The sequence below is a fragment of the Quercus lobata genome, chromosome 1, assembly GCF_001633185.2.
Source record: "Quercus lobata isolate SW786 chromosome 1, ValleyOak3.0 Primary Assembly, whole genome shotgun sequence".
NCBI lineage: Eukaryota > Viridiplantae > Streptophyta > Magnoliopsida > Fagales > Fagaceae > Quercus > Quercus lobata.
Genome location: NC_044904.1, coordinates 1562684 through 1589720, shown reverse-complemented (window position 1 = coordinate 1589720; position 27037 = coordinate 1562684). Strand labels below are relative to the sequence as shown.

Here is a 27037-nt window from a genome sequence, read left to right as displayed (position 1 = left end):
CTCAAAAAAAAAAAAAAAAAAAATGAAGAAGAAGAGAAGACTGAGGAGGAATAGAGTAGGGGAAGAGAGGATCAAATGAGAGAGTAGAGAGAAAAAAATATATGAAATATACAACACCAAAATGTCTGTTACAAGCATGAAAAACATGAAAAATGCCTAAGGTTTACTTTGTTAGTAACCCACCTATAAACTTTCTCTGTTACAAGCATGAAAAACATAACAACATTAGAAAAAATAAAAAGATCAAAAGGTAGCTTTTTTAAAATTTAGAAGTTTGCTCAAGAATTTCAATAGAACACCAAAATTATCCAACTGAGCTCTTGCTAACACTCTCCACAAACAATTATGCAAATCTAAAACCCACTAATCTTGCATACAAATTAAAAAAAACACAACAAAATTAGCCAAACGCAGAATAATCACTAATGAAAGGCCTAAAAATATTTGAGATACCCGTACATTTTTTAGATGCACAATATGTCAAGAATGGACCTCCTTATAACAAGGGTATTCACCTAATCTTGTTCTTTTTCAAAGCATCTAAAAGCTAGTTGTTTGGTGAACTAAAGAATGATTCAGTAGAGTATAAATGTATAATAGTATCTATTATATGGTAATAGTCAATGAAATGTTTCCCATTTAACGCAAGGCATATTCAATGTATTGGAGTTCTTTTTTGGTGGTTGTTTGATCATACCCTTGGCAAAATCTGTTTCCCCACATTTCATTGACTATATGCTTGATGAGAGGAGGAATTGTCTCCAGTAGAGGTTATATGCATTGAGCTGGCTGTCTCACAGCATGTGAGCCTCATAGGTATGTGTTTCCTATCAACTGTGAGACAAGGAATGCATATAACCACTGCAAGAGATACCTAGTCTTTTATGGGAGAAAGTTACAGATAAGAAGAGTGAGGTTCGGGGATGGGATATGCGAAGTGGTGGAATTTATTCAATGATTCAAATTCATGGTCGACATCTTATCTTGACCATTACCAATCATTTTTTTTTATGACCAAATTATGTGACCCAGCAATTAATTCCTGTCCAAGATTCACAGTAAAACCCAAGAAATTTGTTTACAAATCCTACTTTACAGGAGCAGAAAAATGTAATGACACAACCTCCTTTTCCTCATGGCCGAACAACACCCTCTCTAAAACCCAATCCTCCATTGTTGCTTGGGAACTCACTGCTTGGTCAGTAGTCAGCACAAGATGCCCAGCTCCTAAAACCACAACATGACTCAAATTCCCCCATTTCTGCACATACCCAGCTAGCTCTCCATTCACTCTCCAAACTTACCTCTTTGCCAACAAAAACTGGCTTACCCTTTCCACTTGATTGTCTTAACTCAAGCCTCAGTTGAAAGCACACTTTCTCTCAAATCAAAATGGCCTTGATATAATAGTACCTTTCTCTTCTTCACCAAAAATTCTACCATGAACTTCACACTCTTCATGAAATCATCATGCAAAGCAGCTGGCACAAATCATAAATCTTTCAAGTATTAAATCCCAAAGCCTTCCTCATCTCTTTTTCCCTTAAAAATGCAAAAACCATTTCTGTTTTTTAAGGTGCTTTCTTACTAAAATCATGCAAAGTGGCCAACCCTGTCATTCCTTGCAACATTCGCAACACTTTGCTTCTAGTATTTGTTGCCGATCTCCACTTCCTCATTTTAGTATGTTTAATGGCTTCCCGTTGTGCTTTCTCCAAGACACTTTTCTGCCTCTCATTGATCAAACCAGAATAGTAAGCATTTATAGCATGAGTGGCGACCTGTGTAACAGGGTCAGTCAGCCCGTTTCCTATAGCAACACCACCTAAGTTTACTTGCTGTGACACTGGCAAGTTAGCATTTGCTTTCAAGATATAGTACCCAATTGCCGGAACATACTTCCCAGCATAGCTCTCTCGAGAAAAATACAATGGACGAGACTTGAACAATAGGGGGTCCAATTCAATAAACAAAGTAATGGCAGCAAAAAGATGCTTGGCAACAGAAAGTTGGGGCCTCTTGGGATTTCTTTAGGTGTCGAAGCTATACTAAACCCAGCTCTAATCAGATTATCGAGGAAAAGTAGGCCAAATTTTCGATTTAGAGAAACTGTGAAAATAATGGTTAAATAATTAAATTCACATTTTTTTACTTCAAACTTTTAGTACTAGCACTAATTTATGTATCATAGTACGTAGTTTGAGTTCAAATCTTGTCTGTACCCTATCTCACATTTAAAAAGTTAAAAATCCTAGGCAATATACAAGTGTTAAAACAATAGTTAAATAAATAATTTGTCATTTATTAATAACTTAAGCATGCTTTTGGGTAGACAGTACTATTTCTCATTCCACAAATGGTGTAAATAAATTATATCGAAATTTTCAAAGATGACGTATATCGTTTTAAGAGAGCGACTTAGTCTGAGCCTCAACTCCACCACCTAAAAAATTATTGGAATTGACAATAATTTTGTTTATTATGTTATGAGATGATTTAGAAGCAGTAACGTGATAATGGGTGAGTTTGATTCAGCTTTTTGTAAAAGTGCATAATGAAAAAGTGGAGTTTTCAAAAAGTGCATTTTTAAAAAGCTGAGTGTTTGGCTAGCACTTATAAAAGTGGAAGTTTGAGTTATAAATTACCAAAAAGGACAAGATATATATATATATAAGTGAATTTTTTGTTTTAATTATCTCTCTTAATGCAAATTATGGACACAACATTTTTACAAAAATTTCACAATAAAGTCTATATGACAAGTTGTTAATGGTAGATAAGAAAAATAATAATGTCATTAATAGGTTCAAATGAGAACCAGTAACAAATTACTGTGTAACATTTATTATGAGAAGTGTTACGTTCATAACATTTTTCGCTATATTTTCACAACAAAATTTATGTGGAAAGTTGTTACCAGTTCTAATTTGAACCCACAACTGAAATTATTTTTTTATTAACCAATATTAACGAATAACAATCTGTTACTTAAAATTTATTGTGAAAATATTACAGTAGCATTTCTCAATTAGGATTTTTTATTTTTTATATTATTTTTTCCTTTTCCATTTCACTTTCAACCATACGTTTTAGTTTTATTTCTTTTTCTTTTCTTTTTTTTCCTTTTTTTTCTTCTCCACACGTTCTCCACTATCTCTACCCCTCTTTTTACTCTCCTTTTCTCCCTCATTCTCCCTCATTTATCAGAACGTTCCAGGAGCTCCTTCTTTCTCCAGCTTCGTCTCTCTTTTTTTTTTTCTTTTTTTTTTTACTTGATTCCAAAACTCTCTCTGTGATAAGAAAATTTTCCTTTTCTCCCTCATTCAAGAACATTCCAAGGAGCTCTCATCTTCGTGCTATTGCTCATCTTCGTCCCCAACCCAGTCTAGATGGGTCAGCTGGCTTCTGTCCTTTGTCTTTTTTTTTTTTCTTTTTTCTTTTTTTTGCTTTTATTGTTATGATTTGATTAATTTTAAAACTGTGTTTTTGAGTTTGTATTCTGGTAATCTAATTATGCTTGAGTTTAGAGATGTTTGAGAGAAAGATTGTTTATTGTTATGATTTGTAGTGTTTGTTCATGGGTATTTCTGTAATTTCATCATTAACAACGGTAACCATCAAAACGTGCAGTGCGCGTTTTCATTTATGGACCCTCAGAGGTCCATAAAATTTTCACGTTCTGTCCGCATTTTTGGCCTATGCCCAAAACGCAACTTTTATCAAAAAGTTGTGTTTTGGCTTAACCAAACGCAATTTTAGGCATGATTTTTTTCAAAAAGCACTTTTTGAGCTCAAAATGTGAAAACAAACGGGCACAATATCTCCATAGAACTTTGTGGATATACATCACAAGCAGATACAAGAAAAGAGGCAAAGAGGGCGTAGAACCAAAGGTAATTATGAAAGAGCAAAAAGGGCAGAAAAGGCAGGCAGTCATGGATCGCATGGCATGCCAACCTTGACCAGCTGACACTGCTAGAGAGAATAATAAACAAATTAATCCAGTTTATTTTTGAGCCCATGTTGTGAGTTTACTTTTCTTAACCACTGACAAGTGGCTCACCTATACGCATGCATTTGGACCCACCCAACATATTTACACACAAAAAGTCAGCCTCAGGATATTTCATCAGCATATCACTTCGGCCATTTTTGGGCTTATCGATCCCTCTGCTGACATTTTGGTATATGAATATGTGCACGAATATATCATCTAGGAATAGTATTGCGCAATAATTAGTGGCTTATAAGTCAAAAAAAAAAATAATAATAATAATAATTAGTGGCTTAATACTTTTATCATTTGGCCGGATTAATTAATTGATTATTAATTGTTAAATGGCCTGGAAAAATGTTAGAGTACATCTTATTTGGCTGGGGTGGAGGAGGCGAGGGGTTCAATTCTTCAATTATATTGCAGGCCATATGTTACTTGTTCCCTTAAACTACCACAAAAACTTTGCAAAAAGTGGTAGTCCGTACCAATTTTATATATAATGTATAAACCTACTCCTTTCTTTATTGAATATATAAGATGATCAAAAGGTAACAAATATGCGTTGAAATTTAAAATATAATCTGATTGCAATGTTGAAATTAGATGAGGACACGAGTTGCTCATAGAGGTTGAATAATTTGGAGACTTTTGGACGCATGTATTTCATGGCATGCTTTAAAATTAATACTCTCTTAATTAATTAATCTTATAATTTTCATTATCATTTCTTAAATGCTGCACTGCCTGCTGCACTAATCAGAGAGAGGCGCTTGCTTTAAAATTCACACAGTTCCATTGATATAATTGGCATTACATTTGGAAAAAATTCAATCAAATTGGGAAATATGGCTCAAATGAAAGAGTAGCCAAATTGGTCTCATTAATATATATATATATATACACACTAGTCACTAACCCATGTGTTGTAGGGGAAAGTTCTTAGAAATGCTAAATTTTATCTTATCAAATTAAATGCATTTTTTTTTTTCAGACCGAGAGAAATTTAATTAAGGTAAATGAACCTTTTCAGTTTGCATTTTAAGGAGTAAGTCATACAAATGGTTAATTATGGCACTAATATTCAAAGGAATGTAGAAAATTCATTAGAACTGAAGTTAAGCAACCAGATATAATAGAAAACCAAAGCAAATTGTTGTCCATTTGAAGCAATTTATAATGTTAATTATAGTCAGAAGCTTATAACACTGTTTATTGCCTTCATAAAAGAAAGGGAGTTTCAGAACTATGATATGGCATTTGTATCAATGTGTTCAGTAAGGATATTGCATATCATACTTTACAAATATTTTCCCTGCCTTGTGCTTGTGGCTGAACCTTACTGACTTTTCATATCTCTTTTCTCAGGAGCATGCTGGTGATGATACAATATGGGAAATCTTTGAAAGACTATCCTCAGATGCCTTTCCATTTATAAACATTGAAAATATTAACCATTGAAATTAAATATTTATTTTCCTTTAAGGTACTATGAATTAAAATGTGTATTTTTTTTTTTTTTTTTATAAAAGACAATCGTTATTATTGACAAATGTATCCAAGTACACATGGAGTATATAATAAAGGAGTGATTAAACTAAAAATAAATTTGTATAAAAGAATCTACATGTTTGGAAGCTCTGATAGTTGGAGGAACATAACAATATTCTAAGTTTGCTCAATAGAGACAGCTTTTTTATTGTTGAAAAAAAGGATAGTATTCTTTATTAATAGTATATAATCCTAAGTAATAGGTATACCACTGTCCTCTACTATCAATAAGGATGTGGCCAACTACCGCCAAACCATATGATCTATTTTTCTGCAATTTTTTTTTTTTTTCTTTTTTAGTCACTGTCCTGCAATTCCTCGAGAACCAAATTTACCTTATAATACATCCTACATGAGGTCTCCATACCATCTACACTCTTGAATAGACTTTCTTCCGTAAGCTCCATAAGTTCCATTACATAGCAAGATTAGAGGCTATCTGCACCAAATTCACCGTTGTGTTCAGAGCTTCACCGCCTTTGGTTCTGATAGTACCATAACAGACATGCTATATTTAGCACGACCTCCAGCTCCAACACATGCCCATTTTTTTCCCAACTTAATAGTTTCGCAAAAGACTGAATAACATCATACCTGTGGAAACAGAGTGGTTTGTCTCCAAGCTTCTAGCGCTTCTGAGCACTCATATATATTTGTCCCTGATTCTGCAGTCTGCACTATCCCCACATAGTTCACATGAGAATGAAGAAATTATTTTGATTGAGCAAATTCGTTGGTAAAATATTGTGGACCACCTTCCAAGCAAAAAGTTAAAGTTTTGGCTGCACATTTGGGGAAAATGGGCTTTTGCCCTTAATTTTTAAAAAATCTAGCACAATATCTTTGTTTTGAAACTATTTAGCAGAATATTTATGTTTTTAAAACTCGATTTTAACAAAATCGACATTAGCAATATCGAATTTTACTTAAAAATTTACATATAACTCGATTTGAAAGATATCGAGTTTTATAGTGGGATGGAACTATGTTCAAGAAGAGGGGGGTTGTGGGCCCCCCCAATTTTTTTAAAATATTAAATAATAGGTATATATTTAAGATTTTAGAAAAGAAGTTTATGAAAAATTATATTTGCCCCTCTCAAGAAAATTATATTTGCCCCTCTCGACTTCAAATCCTAGTTCCGTCTTTATACCTAACTCGATTTTGTTAAAATCAAGTTTTAAAAACAGGGATATTCTACCAAATAGTTTCAAAAAAGGATATTGTGCTAGATTTTTAAAAAATTAAGGGCAAAAGTCCATTTTCCCCATGAAATACCACTAATACTCTGATACAAATTATGTATTCTTTAATTTGACAGAAAATAGTCTTTATATCTTGAGCATCTGTCACTTTTAGTTGTCTGCTGGACATGCATACCTCATGATGTCGTATTCTGCAATTAATGATTTTTCTCATGGAATGTGTTGAGGCATATACATTTATCCATTGATATTAGCTTCCTTAAAGATAAGTGGATGCAATTGCTATAAAGCAGCAGCTTTTAGCTCAATATGATGTACTCTAGTCTCGCAACAAGGACCTTAAAGAAGCTGCTGAAAAAGAGCTACGCTCTCATGCAAGTTGTAATTGTTGGGTCTCAAATAATCTTATCATCAATATTAGCAATTCAAAACAACAATCACACACAAGAATACAAAATTTACGTGGAAAATCTTTTTTCTTTGAAGGGAAAAATTACGAGACAAATTCTGAATCAATTTCACTATTATCAAATCAATTACAATAATTCTTGTGTATGTTTCACGGCTAATGAAAAAATCTCTCTTGTTTTTCTTTGCTCTCACACACACACACACTAATTATCTCTTTCAAAAGTAACTACACTTTGCTCTCTCCTCCTTGTCTATCTTCTCGAAGGCGACAACTCTTTGCTCTCTCCTCCTTGGTTATCTTCTTGAAGGCGGCAACATTTTGCTCTCTCCTTCCTCTTGCGTTCCTCCCAAGCGAAAATCTCTTTTCTCTCTCTTGATTTCACACTCTATTTTCCATCTTCTCATAAGGAGGACCCTTGGGCCAAAGTCATCAGATTCTTTGCAGTATTGTCTATTTAATATTTATAAGACTCTTTTGCTATTCCCTCTTGAACTAAGAATATATTACCTCTTTAACAAGGAATCTATACCCTCTTGGATTAGGAATACATTACCTCTTTAATAAGAAATAGATTTCCTTCCACATCAATGAATAGTCTTTCCTTCTACAACAAGGAAACACAAATTAATTTTTCCTTCTTCAATTAGGAAACCTAATTGACTTTCTAAGTCACAATTGAAATTGAGGCAATTTCCCAACAATCTCTACCTTGACTCATATTCCATCAATTGTCCTCAACTATCTTCTTTCCTTTTAGGATAGCTCCACCTTAATCAAGTAGTTCTCTTTTCCTTCTGGAATAGCTCCACCTTAATCAAAGCAATCTCTTCTCTTCCGTCTTAATTCACACAAGGAGTCATGCACTAAATCAACCAAGCTCTAATTCCACTGTTGATCTTTTCTTTCACAACATAGTGCGCAACTTATCTTAATAGAGTTAATTGAGTAAGTCCCAATACCTGTCTATCAAGAAGGTTCCATTCTTCATCCTTCATAGTATCAAGTTTCTTCCCTAAAAGAGGCAGATGTAACTTCTTCCGATAGAGATAATCTTCAATTTGCATTCTCCAATATCCAAAGTCTATTCTATCAAACTTTTCAATTCCTAAAGCCTTGCATTGCTTCTACTCTAACCTTAGCTCCGATACCACTTATTGGGTCTCAAATAATATTATCAACAATATTAGCAATCCAAAATAACAATCATACATAAGAACACAAAACGTGGAAAGCACTTTTTCTTTGAAGGGAAAAACCACGAGACAATCTCCGAATTAATTTCACTATTATCAAATCAATTACAATAATTCTTGTGTATGTTTTACGACTAAAGAAAAAATCTCTCTTGTTTTTCTTTACTCTCTCTCTCACACACACTAATTATCTCTTTCAAAGGCAGCAACACTTTGTTCTCTCCTCCTTGTCTATCTTCTCGAAAGCGGCAACCTTTTGCTCCCTCCTCCTTGGCTATCTTCTTGAAGGCAGCAACCCTATGCTCTCTCCTTCCTCTTGTGTTCCTCCTAAGCGAAAATCTCTTTTCTCTCTTGGTTTCACGCTCTATTTTTCCTCTCCCCATAAGGAGGACCCTTGGGCCAAAGCCATAAGATTCTTTGTAGCGTTGTCTATTTAATATTTATAAGATTCTTTTGCTATTCCCTCTTGGACTAAGAATACATTACCTCTTTAACAAGGAATCTATCCCCTCTTGGATTAGGAATATATTACCTCTTTAATAAGGAATATATTTCCTTCCACACCAAGGAATAGTCTTTCCTTCTACAATAAGGAAACACAAATTATTTTTTCATTCTTCAATTAGGAAACCTAATTAACTTTCCAAGTCACAATTAAAATTTGAGGCAATTTCCCAACAGTAATGATTGCATAAACAACTTTCTTTTCTTTCTTTTCTTTTCTATTGTCAAATGAGTTGAGTTAGTTAGTGTGTGAAGGACAATGGCAGCGCCACGTGCAGCTCAGGGTGTTCCCAGGAACACCTTGACCTAAAAAAAAAACTTGAAAAAAAAATTTATATAAATTTTTTATATTTGCTTTGTATTAGAAACACCCTCAAATTTATAAAAAATAAAAATAAAAAAAAATAAAACCCCCAATACAAAGCAAATCAAATTAGAAATCACTAAAGGCCTAAAGCAAGCAAACCTAAAGAGTAAAGACAGAGCAAGCAATGCCTCAGTCCCTCAGAGCAACACCTCACTACCTCAGGCTCAAGCCAACTACCAATAGACAGACTCATGGAGATCGGATTGGTCACGTCGCTTGCAGCTTACTCGTCATCGAAGATCGGTTCAATCCAGATCGTCGTCATTGCTTGCCACTACCTTCATCAGAGATCACTCGTCGCCTCGTCATTGCCTCAACGACCTCAACCTTCAGGCCTCCCTGCTCAGCTGCTCCGGTGCTCCCTCCCTCAAGGTATTTCATTTTACTAAACTAACTTCTCTCTCTTTTTCTCTCTGACTCTCTCTTAGTCTCTCACTCTCTCTCTCTCTATCTGAATCACTGAATTGAAAATTATGAAATGAAATAATGAATGAAACTCTCTCTCTCTCTCTCTCTCTCTCTCTCTCTCTCTCTCTCTCTCTCTCTTTTTATTCTTTAAGGCTAGCTCTCTCTCTTTTGAACCATCTATCAATAGTGGCCGAACTTTAACTTTATTAATATTTTGTTTGTTTTTGACTTTTTGAATTTGGCATTTTGTTTTGGCTTTATCTTATGATTCTTATCCATTGGTGTTGGTGTTGGTATTGGTGTTAGTGAGATATTAATTGTCTTTTAGTGTAATGTGTATTGTGATTTGTGAATCGTGATTGTGAAATTTTTTGATTGGCAGCTGGCTCTTGTGATTGGAGGCATCAGGCATGAGGCTTGTGCTTGTTTGTTGAGTGGGGTGAGGGGTGGATGGGCACATGGGGCCAAGTAAATAATAATTAAAGCAGTGTAATGTGCTGCACGGAAATTAATGGATTAAAGCAAGTACATCATGCCTTATAATAATAAATAAAAAAGCAAGTACATCATGCTACGTATAATAACAGAAAAGGTAAATTTTGCACATTTAATTTCAAAAATCACCTACATTAATCTAGGTATACTTTATGTATATTTAGATCGTTGCTAATGATGTTTAGAAGTTATTCTTATATCTAGAAACATGAGTACACATTTGTTAAAATCAAAGAAAACAAATAAGGAAAAATTACAACCGGAGTATTTCAAATTATTCTTAAGACTAATGAATGTATTTTCATAAGAGTAAAATCTAAAATCATAGTTTTAAAAACCGAGATAGTCAAAGAATTGAAACTAGGTCATGTTTTTGGTTTTAACTGATCAATTCCAAGTTGAACCGGTTTTTATGATATTTAAAACTATGGGTAAAATTGATCCCTAAACTTTACCAAAAGTTTATTTTTCGTCCTAAACTTTAAAAAGTTATTTTTCCATTCTTAAACTTTATAAAAAGTTATTTTTAGTCATTTAAAAACAAAAACATAGATAGAAGAAAAAAAAAAAAAAAACCTTTTCCTATAGTCATGTTAGAAAAAAGATATTTTTTAAAGTTTTAAGGACAGAAAAATAAATATTTTCAATAGTTTAAGAACAAAGACGATTTTTTTCAATAGTTTAAGGGGATGAAAAATTACAACCAACATATTTCAAATTATTCGTAAGACTAACAGATATAATTCCATATCCAAAAAAAAAAAAAAAACATTATTCGTAAGATAAAGGAATGTGAATCCAAAATAATAAAAGTACCTGTACGGCACCTAAAGATCCAACCTTCACATCAACAAGAGCCTCAGCCCAAACCCACGAATAGCTACCAATGTGAATTGAGTGTTGTCCGGACACTTAGAAGGCAAATTGCGTACGCCTTGCTCACAGGATGCTCGGGAAACCATTTCCGGGCACTATGCACATGCTCGGTCACATTGCCCTGACACATTGCCGTTTAAGTGCCCGGCAGAACCTTAGGAAACTCTGCTACCGAACACATTAACTGAAGTGGGAACCATTTCCAAAACCACTCGTGCCTAAAAATCCACTTAAGCCGATTGACATTGGACTCTTCTTTGCACTAAGGGAGAAGATAATGATGATCACCTTATTAACAAAGGCTATAAATAGGAGAAATGAATGGATAGTTAGGGGATGTAATTCTGAGGAAAGAAAGGAGTAAGGGAGATAGAGAGAAGATAAAATTGAGAAAGAGAGAAAAATGACTCCATTGGGTCCCTTAACTTAGGACAACCCAAAGTAGGATACCTAGGCCCACCAGATAAATAAATTGTGAGCCCAAATAGTGGTTTGGCCCAGCAAGCCCTTCTTTGGTGCCTACAATTAGCGCCCACCGTGGGGCTTTCCTACGACGCTATAGTTCTGGAGAGACTCAAACTCGGGGACAATGTCTGAAAGGCATTCGGAGGACCATGCAGGAACCGAATCCGTAGGGTCCTCTCGGGGGTCAAGTTGGCGAGAGCGCAGACAGAAACAACGAGATGATAGGAGGTCTGACCAACTAGAAGTGATGTCCGGCACGGGAGAGGGGTCGTGCCAAACCTAACAGACGGTTTCTGGTGCTATGGGACGTTGGCAGAGGGAGGAACGGGATGAAGAGCTCGAACGGCTCTGCAAACTAGTTAGGGGTTTGGAGCTGGAGGTGAAAGGTAGACGCAGGGGAGGAGACAAAAATAACCGGCAACAGGAAGACGAGATTGGGGGAAATAGATATGAAGAGGGATCCAATCAGTCTGGACCTCGACTGCGGCAAAGTCGTTCACATTCCCGGGAATCCCATCGGTACCGAGACCGTTCGCACTCGAGAAGGTCTCGACTAAATAGGAACCGATCTACCTCCCGGGAAACGGGCAACGCCGGGACTGTTCACATTCTCGGGATAATCAAGTGAGGGACTCACTCTCCCCAGAAGAGAGGCATCCCCGGAATGCTGCCATGGACACCATGAGTCGCGCTTTGCGAAAAGCAACTCGGTCCCCGTTTTCGAACGAAATCGAGCGAGCCGAAATGCCGGACAGGTTTGCTTGCCCACCGTTCAACTGCTATGATGGGAAGAATGATCCGGTAGAACACGTCAGCCATTATATTTAGATGATATCTTTGCATACTCATAATGATGCGCTTATGTGCAAGGTATTTCCCTCGAGTTTGGAACCGACTGCATTGAGGTGGTTTAATGGGTTACGAAAAGGATCCATACGTAGTTTCTCTGAGCTAATTCAAGAGTTCGGAGTCCGATTTGTGACGTGCAGCCGAGTACCTCAGCCAGTAAACGCGTTTCTCTCAATGAAAATGAGGCCAAGAGAGACCCTTCGTAGTTACTTCAGCCGGTATTGGGAGCTATACAATGAAATTGGCGGAGATAACAAAAGGGTGGTGGCGAGCACATTTAGGATGGGGTTGCCCAAGGATTCCGGGCTACGAGAGTCGTTAACCAAGAAGCCGCCCGAAGGCATGCAGCAGCTTATGAGACGCATGGAGGAATACAAATGATTAGAAGATGACCGACTGCAAAGCAAAGGCAAAGCACCGTTGATAACTCGTCCCCGGCAGACAGGTTTCCCATTCAAGCCTCGTGGGGGTCTGGCCATTCAAGAACCAGCCACACAAATGGGAGAAGTGAACATGACATTTAAGGAAACGGTACACAAAATTCTTGATCGGATCAAACACGAGCCGTATTTTCGATGGCCGAACAAGATGGAAGGGGACCCATCTAGAAGGAATCAGAGTCTGTACTACACTTATCATCGAGACAAGGGTCACACCACCGAACAGTGCCGGGTACTAAAGGACCACCTTTGACAGCTAGTCAAGGCCGGACACTTAAATGATTTCGTGCTAGACTCGGGGGACAGAGTCATAAGGCAAGATACCCTGCAAAGGGGAAACCCTCTCCCACCCCCTTTGGGGGTAATTGAAGTAATCCATGTTGCGCCAAAGAAGCTCATTATAGGAAGGAGGAAAGGAGTGTTGACAGTGGTACCGGTAGAAGGTAACCCGAGTCTATAGTCGCCGGGTAAGAGGATGAAGTTTGCACAGGAGCTCGTCTCGTTTGACGATGACAATTTAGAGGGGACGATTCAGCCACATGATGACGCATTAGTGGTCATGGCCCAGATAAACGGCTTCTTAGTAAAAAGGGTGATGATAGACCAGGGAAGTGAAGCCGACGTGATGTACCCCGATCTATTCAAGGAACTCGATCTAAAGAAGGAGGGCCTTATAAAGCACACTTCACCCTTGGTTAGGTTTAATGGCAAAGTAGTGATTCCAGAGGGGTAAATCTCTCTCCCCGTGATTATGGGAGGGAAAGAGGTATCTGTAACGTTCACAGTAGTAAGTTCATTTAACCCGTATACTGCCATCCTAGGAAGACCATGGATCCATTCAATGAAGGCCGTCCCATCAACGCTGCATGTAGAGATTAAATTCCCGACCGAGAGGGGTGTCATTGTAATAAAAGGGGACCAGCAAGCGGCCAGACAATGCCTTACTACTGTAGTGAATTGGAAGCGGGGGAATCAGGTCAGTCAGGAAGGAATCACCGGACAATTGGTCGGAGACAAGGAGATTGGGCGGCCTGAACAGAGGCATGTTGAACAGGGAGATGTGTCCCGGAAAGACCCATTATAGCAATTAAAGGACCCCCGAGAAAGGATGGGGGCTGGCTGCGCTGAGGAGTTAGTAAAGGTAAAAATACTGCCAGACACTAATAAATATTTTCAGGTCGGAGCAAGCATGAGTTGCGAGGAAAGGGTCCAAGTATTACTATTTTTGGTTCAAAACTTAGATGTTTTCACTTAGGATCCTTATGAAGTTCTCGAGGTCGATCCCGGGTTTATTATCCACAAACTTAATGTAGACCCCTCATATCCCCCGAAGAAGCAGAAGCCGAGAAGGTCAACCAAAGACCACGTTGAGACAGTAAGATAGGAGGTAGAGAAGCTGAAGGAGGCAAGAGCAATAAGGGAGACCTTTTTCCCGAAATGGCTGGCGAATACCGTGGTTGTCTAGAAGAAGAACGGCAAATGAAGGGTTTGTGTGGATTTCATGGATCTGAACCGGGCATGCCCAAAGGACCCGTTCCCCATGCCAAAGATTGATCAATTAGTGGACTCCACTTACGGGCACCCGAGGATGAGCTTCCTGGATGCCTTCCAAGGGTACCATCAGATTGCCCTGGCCGGTGAAGACCAGGAGAAAACGGCGTTCATATCCCCCGATGCTAATTATCATTACACCGTGATACCTTTTGGGCTAAAGAATGCCGGGGCGACATACCAACGGACGATGACGAGGATGTTTCAGGATAAAATTGGGCATATGGTCGAAGTGTATATCGACGATATGGTGGTAAAAAGCAAGCAAGAGGTTCGACATGTAGAGGATCTCCGAGGAGTGTTCGAGGTGTTGCGAAAGCACAGATTGCGTCTTAACGCAGAAAAATGCGCCTTTAGAGTGGGGGCTGGAAAATTTTTGGAGTACTTGATCACCAACAGGGGGATAGAGGTCAATCCCGACCAAATAGAAGCCGTGAAGCATCTCCGGTTGCCGAGCAACCCGAAAGAAGTATAGGTATTGACCGAGATGCTGGCCGCTCTTAACCAGTTCATCTCAAAATTTTCAGATCATTGCCGTCCTTTTTATCAGCTATTGAAGAAGTGGAAGGGGTTTCGATGGGATGATGAATGTGAAAAGACTTTCCAAAACTTTAAGGAGTACTTAGTGCGAGCACTGATGTTAAGTGCACATGAGCCCAAAGAGGAATTGTTCATGTACCTCTCGGTGTCCGAACATGCTGTAAGTACTGTGCTTTTAAAGGACCAAGGAGTACAACAGCTTGTGTATTATATCAGCAAGACTCTAGTCGACGCCGAGACCAGGTATTTGCCCTAGGAGAAATTGGTGTTGGCCTTAGTGCACGCTACTAGAAAGTTGCCTCAGTACTTCCAGGCTCATACTGTATATGTACTGACCGAACATCCTTTACAGTCATTATTGAAAAGATCCGATCTCACGGGGCGAATAGCTAAATGGGGGACACGGCTCGGGGCATTCGACGTGAGGTATAAGCCGAGAAGTGTAATAAAGGGGCAGGTATTAGCGGATTTTGTAGCAGAATTCTCTCCTAAAGGGGAAATGGTCTGTCAGTTGGAATATCGCCCGTGGAAGGTATATGTGGATGGGGCTTCCAGCGCAAAAGGGGCTAGAGCTGGGGTAGTCATAATCACCCCGGAGGGAATTCTCTTAGAGCATTCGTTCAGGTTGGGATTTAATGCCTCTAACAATGAGGTAAAGTATGAAGCTTTGCTTGCCGGAATGAGGGCAGTTTCATGGTTAGAGGCCTGGGATGTAGAGATTTATTCGGATTCAAGACTCATAGTCAACCAAGTGCAGGGGAGTTTCGAGGTTCGAGATCCTCGGATGAAAGCATACTTAGACTTGGTGAAGCAGGTCATGGACGGCTTTTGTATGGTTAAGGTAATTCAAGTGGCCCGAGCACAGAACAGACATGCTGACTCTCTCGCCACTCTGGCATCGTCAATTGCCAAGGATATTCCCCTGGCTTATCAGAGTGGAATTTGTCCCTGAGCCCAGCATTAAGGTGGCAGGAAATGAGGGGACTACGAGAGTCGAAGTCACAGCAGTCGCAACACTTGGACCAAGCTGGATGGACCCCATCGTAGATTTCTTGGCCGATGACCGGATTCCGGACGATGAAAAGGAGGCCAACAAGGTCCGCAAGGTGGCTTCCCGATATTGGTTGTCTGTAAACCGGAAACTCTATCGCAGGTCATTCGGAGGGCCATATCTGTCATGCTTACACCTGGAGAAAGTAGGCCAACTCCTGGCCGAGTTGCATGAAGGGGTATGCAGCAGGCAATGACTCAGGGATTCTGGTGGTCCCAAATGTAGAAGGACGTCGCGGAATACGTTCGAAAGTGTGAGCAATGTCAGATGCACACCCCTCAGATACACCGTCCTGCCGGGCATTTGAAACCGATTAGCAGTCCTTGGCCCTTCGCACAATGGGGGCTGGACATACTCGGGCCATTTCCCCGAGCAACGGGCAATCGAAGATTCGTGTTGGTGGCCATTGATTACTTCACCAAATGGGCGGAGGCAGAGGACTTGGCCAATATCCGGGACGTAGATGTGAAGAAACTCGTATGGAAGAACATAATCACCAGGTTCGCGGTCTCGGACTCCCTTATATCGAATAACGGGCTACAGTTTGACAGTTGAGGTTTCCGCGAATTTTGCAGCAATCTTGGCATCAGGAACAGGTACTCTACTCCGGCGTATCCCCAGGGCAATGGCCAGGCTGAGGCCGTGAACAAGGTGATCTTGAACGGCTTGAAGCGAAGGTTGGAAGGAGCAAAGGGCAACTGGGCTGAAGAACTACCAACTATTTTGTGGGCATACCGGACAACTCCTCAAAAATCCACGGGTGAAACCCCATTCTCTCTCACTTACGGGGCTGAAGCCGTGATACCAGCCGAGGTCAATTTATGTAGCGCACGAGTTTCAGAATTTAATACGAAACGGAACGAAGTTCAGCTGACGGAGCGCCTAGATTTACTTGAAGAACACCGAGAAGCAGCAACCATAAGGCTAGCAGAGTATCAACAAAAGTTTGCCCAGCACTACAACCAAGGTATAAGGGTGAGAGAATTCAGTGCCGAAGACCTAGTACTAAGAAAGGCAGTAGGAAGCATATGAGATACAAATGCCAAGAAGCTAGCCCAAACTTGGGAAGGGTCGTACAGAGTTACAGCTATTGCGGGTGTGGGGGCGTATTATCTTGAAGACATGAACAAAGTACCATTACCCCGACCGTGGAATGCTTATAATCTTAAGAGGTTTTATCATTGATTGTCCATGCATGAAAAAAAAATGTACATTGTACTGGCTCATATGATAGTGATGCAACTAGTTCGTTCTTGCCAGGCAAAATCTTTTTGTTCACTATGTCTGGTTGATGGACAAGGGGGAAGCTAAGGAAATTCAAGCAGCTCATAAATATTTCTAAGAACAGAAGCCTGCTTCTCAGTTCGATTCCTATCACCGAGCAGGTGAAAACCTTACTAAAATATTTCTAAGGACGGAAACCTGATTCTCGGTTCGATTCCTATCATCGAGCAGGTGGAAACCTTACTAAAATATTTCTAAGGACGGAAGCCTACTTCTCGGTTCAATTCCTATCACTGAGCAAGTGGAAACCTTACTAAAACATTTCTAAGGACAGAAGCCTGCTTCTCGGTTTGATTCTATCACCGAGCAGGCGAAAACCTTACTAAAATATTTCTAAGGACAGAAGCCTGCTTCTCAGTTCGATTCTATCACCGTGCAGGTGGAAACCTTACTAAAACATTTCTAAGGATAGAAGTCTGCTTCTCAGTTCAATCCCCATCATCGAGCAGGCAAAAAACTTACTCGAAATTCCGGAAAGCACAATCCGACTTCCCGGTTCAACCTCTATCAACCAGCAAGGGAAAGCCGCACATACATTTGTGGAAACTTTGAAACAAACACAAGAAGGAGAAAATATACATGCATCATCACAATTGATCGGCAAATAACACAAATTTGAAATCAAGCATGATAAATCAATTTTGTCATCACCAAAACCCGATGATATTGAGATTCAAAGACCGAGCAAACTGTTTAAAACCAGGAAATAATTGTCTAATCGCCACAGCCCAGCGACTTGGGAAAACCAACTCGAAATTAAATAAAAACTATAAGAATAAAAGCGAATAAAAGAAATGTAAAGCAGGTTCGGCAATTAGGAAGAAAGTTCCACGGACTGTGTCTCGGAGGTCATCTCGGCGGAGTGGTGCCCAGGCACGGGGGGCTGGGAATGGGCATCTTCACCTTAAGGGCCTTCAGTGGGAGGGTTGCTGGTTACTTCTGCCCCAATCATCTCCACTTAGGCATCAATCTGCTCCACCAGCTCCCTCAAGCTATCTGTCTCCTCCTCTTCTTTTGGACCGGCTGGATTTTAAGCAGCAGGGACAGAGACTGAAACGGGGATCTGATCAGGGTCCCTAAGAGGGGAGTCCTCGAGCACCCCTAGGGCCTGTAGAGCAGCCATTCAGCCCTCCCAGAAAGATAGCTGCCAAGCTTGCATAACCACCGGCTCTACGCTCTTCTCGACATCGGCAAATCCCTTATCGTACCACTTACTCTCACAAGCTTCAAGGGCCGCCTGCAAATCAGCAACCTCTTCAGATAGAATGGAGTTCAAGCTTGCTGTTTCGGCCAGCTTCACTTCTGTTTCATTCTGCCGCGCCACCAGCTCTATCGATTTCTTCTCTGCCGAAGCCCGGGATTTCTCCGTAGTAGCAACCCTCTTCTCAGCAAATTCGAAAATTTTTGTATTCTCCTTAACCGCTTTCACAACCTCTTCCTTACTGGCTTTCTCCCGATCAACCTCCTCGATAAGATCCTTCACCCTCTCATTCAATATATGGGCTAGCTAGGCGGCCTGTTAAAGACAATGTTATTCACGCACGGCAACTTGAGGTTACAACGAACACAAAAAATATAAAGACATGCACAGAAGGAAAATAATAATAATAAGAGTGCAAAGGAAGAGGACTTACCACGATAGTGTGCCATTGGAGTCTTCTCCCCATGGACTCATCGGTCCCATCAGCAAATGCGCTTACATCATCAGGCAGGAGGAGACCGTGGCCCAAGTTTTGGGCAACACGGCCCCCTTCACCCTTCTCCCATGCTCGGACGCTTGTGCTAGCCAGGAGGGGCGTGCCATCCAGCTCGTACGTTGGTTGCCATGGCTACACCGGTCTGGAGGATGAGGCAACATATGTTCCAACCTGGGCTGGCGGCTCCCGGATTGTGATACCCCGAGAAGGTTGAAGGGGAGTTTGGATTTGAGCCTCTCCCGAGCCGGTGGAGGATTAATCGGTAAGCCTTTGCCTCTTTCGTTGCCGACCAAGAGCAGGGGGAGGTAAGGGATGAGCGGAAGGAGTTAGGACGCGCCCTTGTGGTGGAGTCTGCTGTTGAACGGCCTGGCTTGCCCCAGGGATGAAACGGCTGACAATCAAAGTCCTTCTAGTCACCATGTCTTCAGGAGCGGAATGGGTCCTGGAAGAGTCACTAGACTCCGTAGCTTCTTGCGCGGCTACCTGAACTGGATTCGCGGGTTCGGCCGATATAGCTTCATGCTAAATGGCCTCATGAGTGCGTTCCCGAAGATGCCTAGATGCTACTTCGACCGATTCGTCCCTTATAGGTGTGAGTTCATCTGAACAGGTATACCATGGGCCGAGGTCACGGGCTTCTCCTACAGTAATGCTGGGGGGGAGGAAGTTCGCATGCCGAACATCTATATAAGAAAGAAGTGGGCTATCTACAATGAAGGCTTGGCTGAAAGGTTGCCAAGTGGAGTATACCGGGTCTACGCTGAGGATGAGGTGAGAAGCACGAAGTTGCCCGTCCCGGTGAACGAAGATCTCGGACCTTAGCACAAAATTTAGGTCCCGGACGTGAACTGTTCTGATATCCTGAGTGAACACTGAATCGTCTGTAGCAAAAAGAAAACGAATCAAGGTTAGAGTAAATAAAGTATTTACAAATTTAGGAAACATGAGGAATTGAAGGTTAGGATGAACCAACTTCGCGTCGTGACAAAGGGGGAGGGATGTCACCTGCAAACCAATTGTCGTGCACCCGGACAAATTCCCCGGCGGAATTCCTATTAGAGTCCGGCAAACAAGAAATCAGTCGTACCCTTTTATCTCTAGTCTTTAAGTAATAGTTTGATTTCTTCTTTCCACAAAGGTTGTACATGTGGTTTATGTCGTGGTGGTCTAATTGCAAGCCGAACGTTTGGTTCAGCTTACCCACACAACTCACTACCCGGTAAAAGTTGGGGGGAAGTTGGTCGGCACTCAACCCATAGTATCTAAGGGTGTTAAGTAGAAGCGGGTCTATGGGAAACCTAACCCCACCTTCTAGGACGGACATCAGTGGGAAAAAGGCCGTGCCTGCCCCTCTGTGGAGGGTGATTTCACTTTCGTGACAATAAGCCAACTCCACATCATCAGGGACGCTAAAGGCTTGCCTAAAGGCGGCTAAGGGAGCACCGGCGTTCAAGAGGTAAGCAAAACCCATCCTATGACTAGAAATTAAAAAGGGGCTCTGGGGAAGAAAATGAAAATAAAGGAAAGGGGAAGAAAACTTACTTCTGGCTCTAAGGGAGAGGAGGATTTTGGGTTAGTGGACTGGTGCGCAGGAGAATGCTCGGCAAAGAGAAGTTTCAAAGTGACAGAGAGTGAAAAGTGAGAAAATGGATTAAGATGGGTTATTTATAGGAGCCAAGGAAAGCATCAGTTGGTGTGCAATGAGTAACATTAATTAGCAATGATGAAGTAAAAAAGGAATGACCTTAGAGATGCCCAGAGCAATCCACACGCGCGCCTCGATTTGTGAACCGCCAGGTAATAATGACGGCAGAGCCGCAAGATCTAAAGCGACGCGTCTTTTGAGAAGTGCATTTATGGACCACTGTAACCCCTCAAGCACGTCCGTTGGACTTCTCGGGCAAAACACTACCTCTTTGACTCCTTGATTCGTCCCCGGGGGCCGAGGACGAATCAAGGGGGGGCTATTGTACGGCACCTAACGCCCAAGTTCATATTGGGCCTTGGACCATGAATCAATGATATGGGCCAAAGATCCAACCTTCACATCAACAAGAGCCCCAGCCCAAACCCACGAATAGCTACCAATGTGAACTGAGTGTTGTCCGGACACTTAGAAGGCGGATTGCGTACGCCTTGCTCACAGGATGCTCGGGAAACCATTTCCGAGCACTATGCACATGCTCGGTCACATTGCCCGGACACATTGCCGTTTAAGTGCCCAGCAGAACCTTAGGAAACTCCGCTGCTGAACACATTAACTGAAGTAGGAACCATTTCCAAAGCCACTCGTGCCTAAAAATCCACTTAAGCCCATTGACATTGGACCCTTCGTTGCACTAAGGGAGAAGATAATGATGATCACCCCATTAACAAAGGCTATAAATAGGAGAAATGAATGGATAGTTAGGGGATGCAATTCTGAGGAAAGAAAGGAGTAAGGGAGATAGAGAGAAGATAAAATTGTGAAAGAGAGAAAAATGACTCCATTGGATCCCTTAGCCTAGGACAACCCAAGGTAGGATACCCAGACCCACCAGATAAATAAATTGTGAGCCCAAATAGTGGTTTGGCCCAGCAAGCCCGTCTTTGGTGCCTACAGTACCAATCAAGAGATGTGCTTCCATAATAATAATAGGAATGAAATGTTTTTTCAAATCAAATTTACAGGTTGTGCTCCTTGTCCAAATAAAAATTTACATAAATTTGAGTTCCAATAAATTTTTTTATTTTTTATTTTTTTTGTCATAACCCAAAAAAAAAAAAAAAAACACATTTCATTAAAAAAAGAAACTTGAAACTCGTAAAAAAACGCTCCGTTTATACCTTTGCTTGGCTCAAAGGTATGTACAAGGTTCCACCACTTTGCATTTTCCGTCAAAGTATGTTGGGACTACATTTGATCATAACCATAGCTTTGGACCAAGCAGCCTAGGAATAGGGGTGGCAAAATTGGACAAGATTGCGAACTTCACACAACACAATACAAAATTAACAGATTATGGGTTAAGAGTTAATGTGTTCGTGTCATATTCGGATTGATACAACTAACTCGTTTAATAAACGGATTGGATTAGTATTCAACACATAGAACCCGTTTAACCCGTCTAACCCGTTTAATTAAATAACATTTTACCAATATATCTATCAATCCTTAAGTATATAAACTTATTAGTTGTTGTGTTTTATTTTCTTTGACATATTGTAATTAATTATTTGTGATATTGAGATATACTTTAATTTTGAATAATTATTTGTGATGTAGTTACTCATTAGTTCTAAATTTTATATTAAAAATATTTGTTTGTTTGTTCTTTCATTTTTTTTTTTCATTTTGCTAAAATCTAATAAACAAATAAACATGACTGACTCAATTAATAAATGGATCGTGTTAGAGTTAGAAATCTGGACCCGTTTAATAAACATGTCAGATTAGTGTTGACTTATATAGTTAAATACTCATGAATTAACTTGACACGCAAACACAAATTATCACCCCTACCTAGGAAGTGATCAAGGACCTTGATACCTTTCTTAGGATCCGTTGGGCCTGGGCTAAAAAAACATCTTAATGCACATTAGGCTTGGGCTTTTAGAGTTCTATACTTATTGCTAACCCCTCCAATAGTCCGTTATATAAAGATTTTCCCAAATCATATCAAACCCAAAAAAATCACAATTACTCCACACATAGCAATTTGGTCCATTACTCAATTTGTCAATTTGCTCCCTAACCTTCTAGTACTATGTCAATTTAGTCACGGTCGTTATTTCTTAAATGGTATTGCTGACATGGCAAATTGCTAAAATAAAAAATTAATTTATTACCACATCAACGGAAACTAATTTTTTATTTTAGTTGTTAACCATGTTAGCAATTTTCATCCATGAGACAACATTAGGGACTAAATTAACATGACACTAAAATGTTAGAAACTAAATTAACACAATTAAAATGTTATAAACTAAATTAAAATACGATATAAAGAATAGGAATCAAATATGTGGTAAAGAAATTGATACTATTTGTCAAGGGACTTAAGTTGAATTAACATTTTCTCATGTACAAAGTGCTTACGAGTCTAAGAGAAAGGTTAAAAATAAAAATAGAAAAACGGGTACAAATCTAAAATTTAAAAATTTTGGAAGTCAAAAAAACAAAATGGCCTTAAAGTGTAAATTACAATTTAATCTAGTACTGTATTTAAATATTTATTTTTGCTGAATATCTAGTGGTATTTATTTCCAAACCTTCGAAATCACAACTGGGAATCTTCTAAGTGTTGCTAAGTGCTAACCAATAAAACACCCACCACCAAATCACATCACAGTGAATCTTCCCAAACAACTTTCCCATAACATTGAACCCTTCTCATTAATCGCATTTTCCTCTACTCTAAATCCCAACTGTGGGATTCATTTCATAAAAGGAGACAGCCAAGGAGGTAACTCGGTGAGGTTGAGTACTTAAACCAAGCACCTGAAAATATTAATGCGCACGAAGTGTTTGATTAAATGTCTCACTGATGACTGCTTGGACATTTTTGCTTTCAGGGACGATTTATGCATCATCAGTGATGAGACTATACGATGGGGTCAAAGAGATTCTGAAGATTCAGAAGTTCCGGAGAATTGTGTCTTATACCGGATTCTACTGCTTTGCAGCTCTCGTGAGCTATGCTTACACGAGTAATACGTGAGTCTAGTTCCACTTCAAACTCCTTTAACTTGGTCTTACTGCTTATGTTGTTAATGACCCTTTTTTATTTTTGGGTGTTGCAGAACGAGAGCTGGGTATTCTAGGGCTGACCAATTCTATGCATCTTACCCAGCTGGAACCGAACTCTTAACGGACACGGCTAAGGTTTGTGAAAATAATAGTATGATTTAAGATTTGTACTCTGTTGTTTTTGTATGTGAGTCATGGTTTTTTAAAATTGATGTTACACTGTTCTTTTATCTGTGATGGTTTTATTTATTTATTGGTGGTTATATTTGAGTTTGTGATTTGTTGGTAGTTATATAAAGCCGCACTTGGCAATTGCTTTGAAGTGGAAGAGTGGGGTCCGATTGAGTATTGCATCATGGCGAAACACTTTGAGCGGCAAGGGAAATCGCCTTACGCATATCATGCAGTAAGCACTGAGTCTGCTTATCCAATAGACATGATTTTTGCATCTCTATGATAGGAATTCAGTCACTTTTGTTTATTTATAAAAACTTATTAACGGTCAACATCCATTATTGGGGCTATGTTATATATATAATCATTAAAATTGATGCCTAAAGATATAGATTCATGAAATCTTGAAAATGTTGTTATACTATTTGATTGTATAGCTCTCATTTTTTTCAGTGATCCTGTTTTGGTGAAATTGGTATTGTACCTTCAATTGATAGGTAAAAGTTTAACATAGGCTTTGAAGTTTGTGATTACAGTCAATTTTTGAATGACTTCTTACAAATTCTGGGCTTTTCTTGTAGCTAGAATGACATCTGACAATCCTGAAATTCTCTTTGGGGTAAGTTAGTGTGACAGGGTCCCAAAGATGAGCTTTTACAATAAGGCTAACTGACAAATAAGAGTAAAATGATTCCAGGAATACTTGGGTTTGAAACTCTAGGTGTAGCTTGTGGTATTGGCTTCAAACATAGAACTAATATTAAGGAGTCACATGCTGCAATGCATCATAGCCATGCTAGATTTAGTTAAAACTTGCTAAAAATCTTTAATGCAGGAAACAGGCTACAGTATACTTAAAGATTTCATTTGCACAGTTAAGGTGTTCTTTTTGTCCAGATATTAAATGATGTCTTACTCTCCATCCCCATTTCCACCTAAACTACTTCTATTCTTCTAAGTACAATTGCCTGCCAAATATTTGAATGATTATTGTTCATGTGCACATATCATTACCTTTGAAACTTTCTTTGATAATATCATTGCTCATTACTATACATGAAACATTATAGTCATGCCTAGTGAATAAGGTCTGCATTGACTGAAACTCCAACACTGTAGTGCTCTCTGACTTCTCCTTTTTATTCCATGCTTGCAGCAATACATGGCACACCTTCTCTCTAATGGTCAACTTGATGGAAGTGGCTAAAAGGAAATTCCAATGCTCTGTTAGAAGTGTAACTGTCATAACTTTTTAGAAGTTGAGTTATCTGACGCCAATCGAGTGGAATAAACAAAATGAAGATTAGTAAGTAGAAAAATATGCAACGACCTTCCTTATCCCTTTTTTGGTTATATAATAAGAACTGCTTCTATCCAGCTTCAGATATATCTCAATGTTATATGGAATGCCATTTAGAAACACCCAAGATATGGTTAAGTTTCCAATGTTGGTATCTATAATTGCTCTGCCCAAACGCAAGATATGTGGCAAATGATGCCGTACACTATATGTTCATGGTTTATTACAAAACAATGGTAGAAGTTTATATAGATAATGCATTTATACTAATGAACGAACAAGTACTAATCCAACTGGCACCCCCTACCCTTGCAAGTGTGTGTTAGAGCCTTAAAAGGTAAGGTTCCGTACTCAAGATCCATTTAATACATGTGTAACTTGCCAGTATATATACTATCTAAAAATCAAAGCCAATTTATATATACTATCTAAAAATTGAAACGTAGTTTTTAATTTTGCTATGCTCTTGTTGAGCCACATCATTAGCCAAGTCTTTTTTTTTTTTGATAATATTAAATATATTAAATTGTCCAAGATTTTACTAGGAAAAAAAAAATCGTCTAAGATGATGTGTAAATTCAATCAATTAATATATTTAATATTATAAAAAATTAAATCAACAAAAACAATGGTAATGTGGCCAATGATTTAGTCCATTTCGGTCTGTTAGGTCAAATTTGGTCCAGTTCAATTCATTATATTATTTGAAGTTATATTCATTCATTGACATGCCATTAGTGGAAATAGTAATTCCCAAAAAATTAAAAACCGCAAGAGTAAAATTGTCAAGCTTATCGAATTGATCAATGGTATAGTTGAGTTGATCCTAGTGGAAATTCATAGGGAAGTTCGATAATAGTTAATTCCATATCTCAGATAGAATCCTTCCATGCCCAATATAGGTCTACTCACTAATCCCCTTCGGCTTCATATAAATCATGGCAAATATGATTAACTTTTTTTTATTATATTAAAAAAATAGAAGAACAAATCAGTCCACTTCTTCCTATTCGATCCATTATATTATACTAACTTGTAACTCTATGCATATGCATAGATATACTTAAAACATATACATTAAGATGCATTGTATAATTCTTACATATGTAATTTAAATATTATTAATAGTCATTCTTTTTTTTTTTAAACTCTTTAAAAAGTCTTGTAAGAATGTTGTTAGGTAAAAAATGTAAATTGTCTATTTTTTAAATATTTTTATGTTAATTAATTCTAGACTTTTTGGTTTTTGTACATAATAACTCACTTGAATGAATATTTATAATATGATCTCATTTGATTCCAAAATTGAGAATTAAAACTCTCTCTAAAAATAAATAATTTATGACATGTGGTGCAAAATTGAATTTCAATTATAGAATCTAATTGGATTTTCTCTAAGTTATACCTGCTAATATATATATATATATGTGTGTGTGTGTGTGTGTGTGTGTGTTTTTTTTTTTTTTTGGGTGGGGGGGAGAGGACCGAGGAAGGGATTGTTGAACTATTAGTGTTGTTGTTGGGACATCAAATGCTGGAGGAGGGAATTCACCCGAGGAGAGGAGGAGAAGAGACAAAAGATTCTTAGGAGCTTAAGGTGGGAAGGACTGGCTGAGGAGAGAGAATCATGAAGGGTAGGGGAAGTTTCCAACAAGAAGTAGACTATTGTCTCCGCATTAAATGGTGGGCAACAACTTTATTAGCTGCATTGATGAGGAAGTGACCTGAACAGTACTATAATTCACAGCTAAGCAGCTTTTTCTACCACCTTCAGCAGATGTTTAAAGGGACAGGTGTCACGATGAGAGTTTTGTTAGGTAAAGATGGGGGGTCAAGATGTGAAGTAGGGGGTGAGTATATAAAGAAAAGAGAGTTTTCAGAGAAAGGGATCCACAAAAAAAAAAAAAAAAAAAAAGTATAAGAAAAAGAAGAGTAAAAAGAAGAACATTGAG

The 27037-nt window shown here is 39.0% G+C and overlaps 1 protein-coding gene and 1 pseudogene across 3 annotated transcripts; one reads left to right on the top strand and one right to left on the bottom strand.

Annotated features, from left to right (window-relative positions):
- Positions 1–1087: 1087 nt before the first annotated feature.
- Positions 1088–9607, bottom strand: LOC115993189 (annotated as a pseudogene).
- Positions 9608–23089: 13482 nt separating this feature from the next.
- Positions 23090–25242, top strand: LOC115978709. 3 transcript variants are annotated; one of them, XM_031102259.1, is made up of 5 exons: positions 23090–23327; positions 23437–23578; positions 23665–23746; positions 23901–24017; positions 24942–25242. In XM_031102259.1, exons 2-5 carry the CDS (start codon positions 23460–23462, stop codon positions 24990–24992), a joined length of 369 nt encoding a protein of 122 aa, XP_030958119.1. In that variant the 5' UTR covers positions 23090–23327; positions 23437–23459; the 3' UTR covers positions 24993–25242. The 3 variants fall into 3 exon arrangements, with proteins under 3 accessions (XP_030958119.1, XP_030957468.1, XP_030956776.1); XM_031101608.1 differs by having other exon boundaries at positions 23090–23335; XM_031100916.1 differs by having other exon boundaries at positions 23093–23340.
- The last annotated feature ends 1795 nt before the right edge of the window (positions 25243–27037 follow it).

Excerpts from the sequence above, each read along its gene's own strand:
- LOC115978709 (XM_031102259.1), top strand. The coding sequence starts at position 23,460 with ATGAGACTATACGATGGGGTCAAAGAGATTCTGAAGATTCAGAAGTTC. Across the intron at positions 23,747-23,900 it reads TCTTAACGGACACGGCTAAG|TTATATAAAGCCGCACTTGG; the intron begins GTTTGTGAAAAT and ends ATTTGTTGGTAG. Across the intron at positions 24,018-24,941 it reads CGCCTTACGCATATCATGCA|CAATACATGGCACACCTTCT; the intron begins GTAAGCACTGAG and ends CCATGCTTGCAG.